Below are 13,023 nucleotides of genomic sequence, written 5' to 3'. Positions count from 1 at the left end.
CCGAAAAACACACACACTCACACACACACACACACAAACTGAACAGGTGCAGCTGGACACAACAACACAGGCCTGCTCTCTCTCTCTCTCTCCCTCTCCCTCTTTCTCTCCCAGGAGACCCAGTCCCTCACCCCTCTCCCACTCACTGCTGCGTCCATTTGTGAGTGCGAGTATGTGTATGTGTGAGTGTGTGTTAGGTTTATAAAGCAGTTCATCTTACCTCTCCCTCACCCTCTCCCATAGCCTGTGTGCATGTGTGTTTCCTTTTACAATACAAGGCCTCTCCCCCTCCAGGGAGGAGATCTGCTGAGACACAGGGTACCAGTCACACAAATGCACACTTGTGTATGCACACACCAAAGCACGCACACATACGTACACACACACACACACCCCTGGGATGTGCTGCAGTAAGGGAGAGCAGCACCCAACACCAGCGTCTGGAAACAGGATGATGAAAGAGCCATTCACGTCATGGAAGGAGGTAAAAAGAGACAAACACATACACAATGTATATACACAAGCACACACAAACAGACACACAATGCACAGACAGCACAGAGCCACATATAGGTTCATAGCTTAGTTTAATTTTGGGTGTGCACACACACCGACAGAAATAGCAAGGGGGTAAAAAAAAAAAAAAACACAGGGCTTAAATGCTGCAAAACAGACGAAACCACAGATGCACTGTGCACTGTCACAAGCAGACAATAAGAGTTCACACACACACACACAGGAACTGTTTTCCTGTGGCAGCCTTGGGGAAATTAAAACTACATTATGGACCTCCAGAGGGTAGCGGTGAGAGAGTGATAGAGGAAGAGGAAAAGAGAGAAAGAAGGAGGGGGTGGGGGGGGGGCAGTGTCCTGTTTTTCTCAGCTCTGGTCATCATAAAGATATTAAAGGGAACCAGAAGAACAGTGAGACGACCTGTAATCTCCTTTTACACACTCATTCATCTCGCTCGATAACATTTGTCACACATATGTCAGACATTTATTTATGTATTCATGTGTCCTTGGTTCTGCTCATCTTGAGACTATCTGCTGCTGCTCATCCTTACCTCTGCATGATTAGAAACATTAGGGCTACTTTAAACTACACCGTGATGTCATTCAGCACCTTCAATTACTCCAAATATTATTATTATTATGACAAATGTATATTTTCTTTGGATCTTCTGAATTAGAACTTTTTCCAAATGTTGCATCTCCCAGATTAAGACACGGAATACACCGATCAGCCATAACATTAAAACCACCAACAGGAGAAGTACTATCGACCATCTTGTGACAATTTAATGTTCTGCTGAGAAACGTCTGGACCTGGCATTTGTGTGGATGTTACTTAGACATGTACCACACACCTAGACCAGACCAGGCTACCCAGCCCCATAGCAATGGCACACCTTGATGGCAGCAACCATCCCCAGCAGGATGCAGCCTGATGCAGACACAAAAAAAATGGTTGAGGAACAACTCAAAAACAAACTTTGAAAAACAGCACAAGGTGTTGACCTGGCCTCCAAATTCACCAAATCCCAAACTGATCAAGTATCTGTGGGATGATCCACAGGGACCCAAACACTCCCACCAACAACATCCTGTTTCCAGACACCACAGGACACCCTCAGAAGGCCCATGTCCATTCTGAGATGAGTCACAACTGTTTTGGAGAAGCCTACACAATATTAGATCATAACGTTATGCCTTTTTGGTGAATGCCAATATTAGCTGGGCTTTTAGAACTCTACCCTGGACATGTGTTTCATTTGGGGTTTTACTGCAATTTACAACACACAACCTCGTGCCTGCTTGTGCAGTCAGCTCTGTGCATTGTACATATACCAACTAGACAAAAGTTCGCAACTCTGAGGTCGAGACACATGCCCAAAAATAAAAGCTCAGAAATCTGGTTTGAAGGAGAAACGCATATGTCTTTTAACACCATGAAGGTTTTGGATTTCAACAGGTATTTGGATACGCATAAATATCACAATGTTGACCATTTCCAGATTGATGAAATAAAAAAAAAGGGAGCGGCTGTGTTTATACGGCCAAACAATATCCTCCACCAGAAGGAAAACATAAATGAGGAATATTCATTTTTATTAGCGACAGCTTAGAAGGAGGGTAATACCTCAACATACTGAGCATGTAAATGCTGTGTTGTTGTTTTTTATAATTTAATTATGTACAATCAAAAGGATCAGGGGTCAAGCTAACTTTGACCTCCTGACTCCAACAAAGGTTTACAATTAAAAAATACAGATCTGCCATCTGATAAGTGGAGACGATATTCTCACCGACCAGTAGCATCTGTGTCACCACATAACAAACATAAAGAAGCACAGACACTCACAAACGCATGTACTTTCTCATGTTGAGTACCAGTAATGCAGTGGGCCTCAGTTTCTCAGTTTTCAGCTTAGGGACCTGACAAACCTTTTCCACGATGACTCATTGGCTCTTTCTGAATTTGTGTGTGAGTGCATGTGTTGTCTACAGCCGACTTTCAGGCAGGAAAACACGACTTTATCACTGACGGTGTGTGATTCTCCCACATGAAAGTGAACATGTGAAGACGTTCAAACAGATGAGTCTGCCCCTGTCTGCCCTTTTCTAACCATGTCTGCGAGTTGCTTTCTCTAGCCTTGGTGACTTTTCTCTTTTTCGTCCGCCTGCACACTGAGGAAACGAGGGAGCAAGAGAGGATACAAGGGAGGAAGGGGACATGTTGTTTTTTTGTCCCAGTGAGCAGCGGCGGGGGCAGAGGGAAGAAGGGAAGGAGGGTGTTAAGGCAGTTTTGGCCTCCAAGGGCTTCTCTCTGAGGGTGGGGGGTGCTATAGGGGGAAGGAGGAAAATGAGAGGTAGGCAGGGCGAGGGTGGGGGGGTAAGTTGGCTCGATACTCTTCCCTTCAAGTCACCCTCCGCCTCCCTACGACTTCTCTCCTGCGGGCCTTTCCAAACTCAACACACATTTTCCAGAGAAAGCGAAAGAGAGTCAAAGAAAAAGAGAGTAAAGAAATAAAAGAGGAGCTTTGGAAGTTAGTGAATTTAATAACAGGATGGGAAGGTAAGTTCTCACCCCGTCCTTGTCAACATCATCTCCCAGGGAGTAAAGGAAACAAGTCTTTTTTTTTCCTTTTTAATCTACTTGAAGAAGAGGATTCTCACTCTTCGCTCTTCATCCTCACTCACACGTACTTGCACTAATATGCGCACAGACACACAGACAAGAAAAGAAGTTATGGGACGTAGAGAGTGAGAAGTAAAAGAAACAAGGGCAGACAGAAAGAGGGGAACGTGCAGTGAAATGAAGAAAACGAGATGTCGGGATGGGGAATTGATGGTAAAATCCAAATTGAAAGAGTGGCTGAGTAAGGGAATATGGGACAGTGTGTTTTTTAGAGTTTGAGATAGGTGTGTGTGCGTGCTCATGTGCGTGTCATGGGACTCGAGCTTCCTGCAGGAACTGACACACACAGCAGTTCTAGTGAGCCACCCAGGACCTCAGTCAGCACCCCCCCTTAACACACACACTCACGCATACACAGACGCAGACCTGCATAGTGGCCCCTGGAGGAGAGTTAGCACAGGTTTTTAGGAGGGGGGGGGGGGGCACAGATGGGAGGGTTCGGCACGTCATAGACACCCCAAGGGTCATACTTTCCTATCCTCCTATCCCTGTAGAGCTTAGTGAGAGATGGGGCAAGAGAGACGGAGAGAGAGATAACTGCATATTTACCACATTCAGCAGTATCTTATTTCCCTGCTGGGATCCAGTCAGAGGAAATGTTTAACTGTTCTCTTATAGGCTGCAAACCAGAGCAGAAAAACTCACTACAGCTGACAAACACCTACACTAGTCCAACTGTTTCTGCCACGGTTTGGAAAACGTCCACTGTGATTATGTCAACTTTGAGGAAAATGTTAATATGCTCGTTGTGCCTTGGCAAACACAGAACTTCAGATCAGTGATACCGATAGAGAGGAATTTAGAAAACAACAAATTTCCACAGCTTCTAGTGCTTTAACTGTAAATAATTGTTTTTTGTCCACTGTCTTGTATATATTCCCATGTATATCATCTGGATATTTCATGCATAATCATGTGTTCACAACGTTTCCTACTGGTTGGCAGAGGAGTTGATGTAGTAGATTAAGGATTAGGGATGGACTATTTTACTATGATTACGAGTAAATATTGTAGAATAATCCCAAACTGGTAGTAAAACGGGTTTGCATGCCCCTTTGTTAGCACTGGCAGCTCCGAGATAAAAAAAAAAATGTTTTCAAGATGAAATGAAGAAACATATTTAAACATATTTAAACCACTATGTTTGAAATGTCAATAGCAGCGCAACTGGCTATCATAATAATATGCACTGCATAGTCGCATGCAACATTCACGCAACATTTTTTTTTTTTTTCTCATTCATAAAAATCTAAAATTGGGGACATTTTCGGGGACAGCTTTATCCAGAGGACAAGTCTTCCTAAACCGGGACTGTCCCAAGAAATCAGAGAGAATTTAGGGAAAAACCCAAACAACCATCACAGCACCTTATTTTTGGTCTTCTCATTTTGCCCCTTAATTTTTTGGACCTTTCACTGTCACAGTGTCACAGACTCACCATGTGTGTTTAGAAGTGCTACAATGAAAATGGTCTGGTACGAAACAGTGTCTCAAAGAGGCACCTGTCCCCCAAAATAAAAACACTCGATATCTGTCCCCATGTATATGTGGAAATTTGTTCAAGAGATGTAAACAGTTATTTGTTCACAGCTGTTAAAGGGTTTATTATTTCTGCTCTAAAGCATCAAGTGTCCATTTAAGGAACTGCAGGGAAAAGGGACAGTTGAAATTGGGTGTTTCTTAAAATGCAATCTTCTCTGATCTTGTGAATTTTCATCAATCACTGCCCAGAAACTGCTCCAGTTCAAACTGCACATATGATCACGTACGGCCCACGTGTCTGGGTGAGTTATTGCCCCATTCGTTTTACTGACGACGTATCGGGAGGTAATTTGTGTGGGATAGATACTGCAAAATCATCAAGTATGCTGCTTTTGGCGCTCTGAGATACATCCACTAATTCACATGCACAGAAACAATTAAAGACAGAATCCCTAAAATATAAATTTCATTGATTTCATTAAACATAATTTAAGGCTGGTTTGATTTCATACTGAATTGATTTTTTATGGAAATGTGTTGTTCTAAAGAAAGAAATAAAAGCTTGATGTACCTGGACACACACACACACACACACACACACACACACACACAAAAAAAAATCCATATTTCTGCTTAAACAGAAATCTCATTTCATAAATGCACCTCAGAGTTGATTTAGAGTTGTTCATTTTCCATCACAGCAAAAGGGCAACTGAGGATAATTTCCATCTTGGTGTGGACACAAGAGAGAAGAGAAGATGGAGGAGGAGAGAGAGACAGAAAAGAGGCAAGAACGGAGAAGTCGGTTTGGAGAAACCACAAGGAATAACAAAATCCGGGAAAAGAACAAAAAGAAAAGACAAGTTCTACCATCTCTCTGACTTCCCCCAGGATATCAAGAGACCACAGAGAGCAGCGAAAAAGCACACAAATCTCTCCCTTGCCCCCCCCCCTTCACCGTCATCTCTTTCCATTTGGCTCAGACTCATGAGACCGAGTTCTCCGTCTCGCTCCACATTTCCCGATCATTCTCTCTCTTTTTTCAAATTTCCTATTTTCCCTCTTATTATTTTTCCTTCTCTTAATACTTCCACCACCCTTCCTCTCTCCCCACGTTTTCCACTTTCTTCTCCGCGATGTCCCTCTGAGCCCGTCGTCATAAATCACACGGAGCCGATATTACAAATTGTGTAAGTGTGTACGTCTTGGATCTGACAGCTGGCCTGGAAAGTCCGTGAGTGTGTGCGCACACGTGTGTGTCTACACACTAACCTGTCTGGACAGTTGACTCTTCCCAGGTCCCTCCGCACTCTGAGGACTCTCCTTCTTCTACCGCTGAGAAGAAAAGAAGGACAGAGAGAGAACGTGTAACAAATGAGAGTCAGTCAAACATTATAGGTCAAAAGCATAAGGCCGAAACTGAGCCCAATCTAATTCAGACAATAAAGAACATCATGATAACATTTAAAAGCAGATATTTCGATAACTGATTCAGTAAATGTGGAAAATATTCGTTTGGTTCCAGCTCCTCGGTTTCGAGCTCTTGCTGTTTTTCTTCATTCATTTTAATAATAAGCTAAATCTATTTGGGTTTTTTTCACTTAGCTGCACAAAACATGCCATCTTATTACTGTTGCCTTAGGCTTCACAGGCCAATTAATTAAGAAAATTATATTAATCACTAATTCAGTTGTATGTGACTGGCAAATACTCATTTTTTTTTTCTGGGCAACACTCACTATTCGCCAACTCTAGATGGTTTTATAAATCTCAAAGCTTCCACTAGACTTTTTTGAGTAATACAAGTCTCTGCTGATTCTCTGAATCAATTTTGGATTCAGGGTTCAGCCAGTCTCAACAAACCATGACAACTAGAGTTTATTAAGAGGTTTAATGGTAGACCGTGGAGCGGTGTGGAACATAAGTACCTTAACAAACCTAGAAATAGACGAGGGAAGCAACAAACATGCAGGTACTGACAATGACAATGTCCTGGGATCTTTCTGACACATTCACACACTGATCAGAGCTGGAATGTGATACTGACTTCCTGGGTACAACAGAAAGGAGGGAAGTACAGCTGGCACACAAACAGGAAATGGCTGGAGCCACCACACAATGGGATTTCCTGTTCACCCCCTTCCACAACACGCAGTTCCTCGCCTCTCACTTACTCACCTCTGTCTCTGATCCTTCTCAAACCTTTGCTCTCATCCTGCTCTTACCAGTGACCTCCACCCCTCCAGCTCTTTTACACCCCTCCTCATATCGCTCACTCCGTGTCCTCGTCAGCTCCCTCTTGACCCGCCCCATTCTCACAACAAACCTGAGCCAGAAAGCCCAGCTCAAAACAAGAAGTTATAAATCAGTGAAGTGTTCCTTTTTTAAAAGAAAAACAAAGTGCAGAGGTGTGCCTTTGTCTTGGTGGTCCATTTGTTGACTTGACTTCATGTGCAAAACAGCCACGAAAACACATTTACTCAACAAAAAATGTGGATGTTTAGATGCATCTGGGCCTATATTCTTCATGAACGCCACAAGAATAACAATTTAACATGATTTATAGAAAAGGCCCAAACACAGAGCATCAAACTGACACCAAAGAACTATTGACTAAAGGCAAGGCCAACTAGCATGTACACTGATTAGCCACAAAATTAAGACCACTGACCGGAGAAGTAAATAACATTGATTGGGAAACTTTTGAACCTGGCATTTATGTGGATGTACCACCCACCTAGACCAGACCAGACCAGACCAGACCAGGCCTCAACTCATTGCGATGACACTCCTTGTTGACAGCGGCCATTCTCAGCCGGATGCAACCTCACACAGGCACAAAAACGGTTTCACTAGATCAAGTATCAGTGGGATACTTGATCAGTTTGACCACTAACAACTTTCGGATTCCAGACACCACAGGACACCCTCAGACGAGTCACAACTGTACTGGAGACACAAACAATATGAGGAAGGTGGTCATAATGCTATGCCTGATTGGTGTACATGTCAGCGTGATGCATTGTTCACATTCATCACAATTGTTGCCAGAAAGCAGGAAAATGACTAAGAGACTTTTCTTTATTATTTCTTGCTTTGTAAAAGTAAAGTGGCAGTATTTGGACTATTACACTGAGCTCTATTTGATGGATGGTTGGTTGGTTGGTGGTCAGTGCCTGGGAGTTGCAGTTCCATCCGTTGTTTTCAGACAAGAACTCCATCAAGACGAGAGGAGATGCTCATGGCTAGCATAGCAGTGCTGCTTACTGGTGAACTGCAAGTTGCAAGGAGTGTGTTTCTGCACATAAAGACCCATAATGGAAATGGGTGTAACTCCCTTAACCAGGTGCACTCCAGAACAGTCTCTTCTGAATCTTTCCTGTTCAGTTGGTCCTCACTTTTCATTCCTGGTGGCCTCATAATTATGAGAATATTTGTTTTGCCCAACTCACTTCTGTTTCTCCTCTTGTACACTGGTTCACCAACTTGAAAAGATGATCAGAGTGACCTCTTTTACCAACAGCTCAAAAAAGGTACCAGCAGGGGTCCGGCTAATGCTAACAGTGAGGGACACAATAAAAAAAAAGTAGGGCAGCAGACGCTCGACAACTGCCCAAGACTGACTAACCAAATGTTGGCTTTGTGTGTCCCAGCCATTAGAGATAGGTCCACCTAGACGATAAGAAGCCAAGCTACAGTCAAAATAACCTGGCCACCAGCATGAGGTCCGTCTATCATCAAAGACGCTGCATAAATCCTGGTTATTCTGACACATATCAAACTATTAGGAGCATAGGAGTTTTGGCAAAAGAAATCAAAAGAAAAAACTCATCTTGCTCCTGAGGTGTTTGTCTGTTTTGAATTTTGAAGTTTTGAGAAACTATTTTGACTGCGGGAATAAATTACTAGTACTGAACCAAAACTGGACCCAGAGCGAGGACAAATTTAAAAAGCACAAAACCTTAAGAGCACTTCTTACACAAAAATTTAGTAAAAAAAAAAAAATGGATTTACTGCAAAGACAATGGCTTTGTTTATTCTGCACCACAAAAGCATACACAGACTAAATGTAGCTCAGCTCTACATGTAACAAACAATTTTAGGAAAAAAAAAAAGTTTTTTTTTTTTTAAAAATGCCTTTCTCTCATACACTGCCTTGTATGTGCAGAGGTGTACCAAGGCAGAGAAGGCCTTTGCTGTCTGCAGCACCAACAGCCAGAAATAAGATGCTGCGGCAGGGGCTAAAAACAAACAAAAATATATTTCAGTGCAGTGTTTTCACATATGCATCTAGAGCCAAACTTTTTCAGATCCCAGATAGCTTTCCCTCAAGTTTGGTGAAGTCAGAAAGTTACTAAATAATTTCAGCCTTGAGTCCATCTCAAAGCAGTAGCTGTAAGGTTTGTTTCCAGGAAGTTCCAGAGCTCCTCTCATTCAAATGAATATATTGCAAGACTGACCCCCACCCTCTCGTTCAAAACCTTAAGAAACAAACCTGAGTCAAGACTCAAGGATTTGGATTAAGTCTGAAGCATCCCTTTGAGTATCTGAGGCTGGAGCCGGTTTTGAGGGCCAGATGTGGACCCACAGTGTGCTAATAACAGACTAATGGATCCCCGGACAAACACGTATGAACACACACTGAACTGTGCACACACACATGTGCACGCGAGACACACAGGATTTTTACTTGAAGGCTGAGTGTCTGCGTCTACGTGCACATAAAGACCTCCCACTACGACGAACAAGTCTGCCAAACACAGCAGACACACACACACAAGACAAGCTATGAAAAGGAGAAAACCAGAAGAAAAATAAAAGTATTTCCTATAAGCTGATAAAATGAGAGAATACATCAAAAATACCTTTACCATATTAGCTCTGAATTTAACCACAATTAATTCATGAAGCAATATATAATGTTGCCTATGTCTTTAGAAACGGGGAATGCAAAGACAAAGATTATCTAATGAAAAGTGCATTTGTGTGCAAGTACAAACACAACACAAACCTTAATCTGCACCCTGACAATATTCCTACTACCTCCGAGTGAGAAAAAGGAAGAATCTCGCTGAGACTACATGAAAAGAGGGACCTGTATCACTTATGGACGGAGATTTGAATCAAAGGTTTCTGTTTCTGACAAGCAGGGCTCCCTGCTGTGACTACACTCTGCCTGAATGGGGCTTTCCTAATCTTGTTGTTAGCATGGATTCTCTGCAACACAACAAAAGCTAAATTTATAGCAAAGCAAAAAAAAAAAAAAAACAACAACATTTTGGGTGCTAGAAACACCTAGATGTACTGGTTATTCTGCCTTGGATAAAAGCCCGTTTTTCCTGATGAGACTACGGGGAATACAGTGTGTTTCATTAGCCAAGCACGCATAGCTTTATTTAGATTCCCATATCCTCGGCCCGTCCTCAGAGACACACACACCGCTTCTGTGAACCCTGCACACACCAGGGGGTCGTTGTGGAGTGTATGTGTGTGTTTGTGTTTGTGGGAAGGGTGAGGCATGCTTACAGATACTGTATGAGTACAAAAATGTTGTGCAACACGTGTGTATACTTGTTCGTGGGGTTTGTTATCACAGGATATCATTTCAAAGGCAGAAAGAGTTGATGAGTGTTATAAATACCTGTGAGTTTGCTTTTTTTAAGACAAAATATGCCAATTAGCAGGACGAGGGGATCTTATTTTTAGGATGTTAAATGACTTTGTGCAGACTTTGTACAACGTCCCTTTAATGAACTGAAAAGCGCAGAGGATCAGTAAAAGGGGAGAAAGTATAGATTCATGTCTACATATAACTTTTAATTGTGATTTTGATTTCGGGTGATATCACCAAGACATTTCTCAACACACTCAGGGAAGAAGCGTACCAATTGGTAATAATTATTGAGAGAGCACACACACACACACACACACACACACACACACAAACACTGCAGAAATATAGAAAAATGAAAACCCTGGAGCATGACACATGTGAGCATTTGATTGTGTCTCTTTGTAAGAAGGATGCTTCTGGGAATCCTCGGAGCATCTATACAGAATAAATCCAACGTTGTCTCTCTGTGAGCCCCAATGTGTATTTCAACAAAGACCATCAAATGAAGGCAGGTACTGTTCACCAGAAAAGGGATCTCAGCGTGATGGCATTAATATAACTATGAATATTTCTTTTCATTTCATAGCTAAAGTCTTGCAGGTGGCAGAAACGTCAAAGGTTAAGTTTTAGATTTCTCTTTACATTTGCAGTAACCCCTGCTGTCTTTGGATGAATATATAACATACAGTATACGTCCTCAGTTTACAACAGTTTTAACACATGAACACGTTGAGACCAGAGCAGGACAGCCGTAGCAGACAAGAGCACCACTTAATCCATTTTGTCTCAACACACACAAAGACAAGACGGGAAACATTAAACAGAATCGGCTACAGATTCTCCTGCAGATGACACAGCATCCAAAAAGAACACACAAGCACACACATAACCGCTACAGCAACTGCTGATGTAACATTATTTGATCTGGGTATGAGTGAGCTGAACCATAAGCCATGAGCAGACATCACATGTTTATATAATCTTCTATAATTTTATTTTCTCAGGTGAACCTGAAGGCATCGTACAGCCCAGAACAATATGTGAGCCCCATCTGTAGTTTCTAATTTTTAAAAATATTCACACATTTTTACAATTATTCACAATTCCCCGAATTTAGAGCAGAATGATAAATCTAGTTCTAGATAGAACTTGTAAACTATTTATATGAGACGTGCCAAGTGTAAGTGGCATAAACAAAAGGAGAGGGAATAAAAGTCAACAAATATCTATACGACTGCAGAGCATCTGGGAAAGTTGTAGTAACGTAAAGCAAAACTGAGGTGTTTTGTTCATTTCTAACCCAACTAGCCGAGCACAGCACGACTCAATTTTTATCAAAACGTGAGTCACAGAACACCCCACTTGGATTTCATTATGGCGCATGTTTCAACTGAGACAAAGACAAAATACTTCTCCGTGCATCTGCACAGCTCTGCAACCGATAGGAGCCAATCTGAGGAAAACAAAATCAACACCACGTGCTCAGATGACATGTATGACGACCTCGCTGTTACTCTTCTGTTCATTGCTGAATAAAGCCTGTGCAAAGCGATCCGACCGGGCCAGCAGTTCTTTGCCAAGTATAATCATTTCCCAACTGACTTGTTCCAAACCAACTTTCCGCCACAAAAAAACTCTGGGAGGGGAAGTTGGTCAGGGTTAGAGGGCTAATCGTTTACAACTGAGTGGAAAACAGGGAGCTTCTGATAAGTGTAACAATATGGTATTTTAACCAGTAACAAAGTTTCTTATAAAAACAAAGCCATGCATTAATTAATGCATAAAACACTATACGGAGGAGAGGAGAGGAGAGGAGAGGAGAGGAGAGGAGAGGAGATTAAGTAGAACAGCAAGATGAAGTTTTGCGTCAGCATCATGATGATGCTTTCATGTACAAATATTTGCACAGTTGTTGTCATTAATTATCCACATGCATAGATGCAAACACACTCGCACACGTAACTACAAAGCAAAGCAGCACACCTCTCTCTCCACTCTCTACCTCCATCTTTTCCTTATACATTTACAGCCTCATCTTTTTCCTCTGTCTCATTTTTTCTGCTTCTCCACTTTTGACTATACTGTTCATCATCTGTACCATGTTCTTATTTCTCCGTCTGTTTCCATTTATTTTCTGTCCCTCTGTCTCTTCTGTCCTCTATCACTTCCCCTCCTTGTCTACCACATAGCAACTTGTTCCCCTTCTCTCTGTCCTTCTCCCGCTCCTCTGTCCCATGAAAGCCGTTAAAGCTGCACTAAGAAAATCCTTTGTCTTTTTTTTCCTCCTAAACAACACATGCACGCACGCACAGTATCAGGGCCATTTATTCCCAAAGCAGCCCAAGGCTCTGGTGTTCCCAGATCTCCTTGACGGACGGGTCACTTGGCCAATCATGTACTGGCCAGGCAAGCCCAACGAGGCGGGATGTGGGTCAGTGTAGCCAATGATAGGCAGGTTCTTCTCCCACAGGAGGAGTGTGATTGACTGGTGCTGGACAGAAGAGTCAAGAGGGTAATTGTCATCTGACTCTCTCTCTCTTTATCTGTCTGTCTCTCCTTCTCATCCTCATTTTTCTCTTCAGCCCCCTCCCTTTTTACTTCCTCTCCCCCCTCTTACTTCCCCTCTCCAACCCACTTCCTACAGTGCCCCCCCCCGCCCTCATCCCCCCCAACAACCCGTTTTCTCCTAACAGCTCCAGAAGGACTCTCTCATTGGCTGCCCTTCC

The 13,023-nt window shown here is 42.6% G+C and overlaps 1 protein-coding gene across 3 annotated transcripts in view; it reads right to left on the bottom strand.

The window, feature by feature from the left end:
* Positions 1-13,023, bottom strand: part of znf423 (zinc finger protein 423) — a 133,153-nt gene that overhangs the window by 104,590 nt on the left and 15,540 nt on the right. For all 3 annotated transcript variants that reach the window (XM_047595965.1, XM_047595966.1, XM_047595967.1), the window contains exon 2: positions 5,956-6,018. In XM_047595965.1, the coding sequence (XP_047451921.1) occupies positions 5,956-6,018 (63 nt within the window). The remainder of the gene's footprint in view (positions 1-5,955; positions 6,019-13,023) is intronic.

This window comes from Mugil cephalus, chromosome 10, assembly GCF_022458985.1.
Source record: "Mugil cephalus isolate CIBA_MC_2020 chromosome 10, CIBA_Mcephalus_1.1, whole genome shotgun sequence".
Lineage (NCBI taxonomy): Eukaryota > Metazoa > Chordata > Actinopteri > Mugiliformes > Mugilidae > Mugil > Mugil cephalus.
The sequence above is the reverse complement of the archived record's forward strand: the minus strand, read 5'-3'. Positions and strand labels throughout refer to the sequence as shown.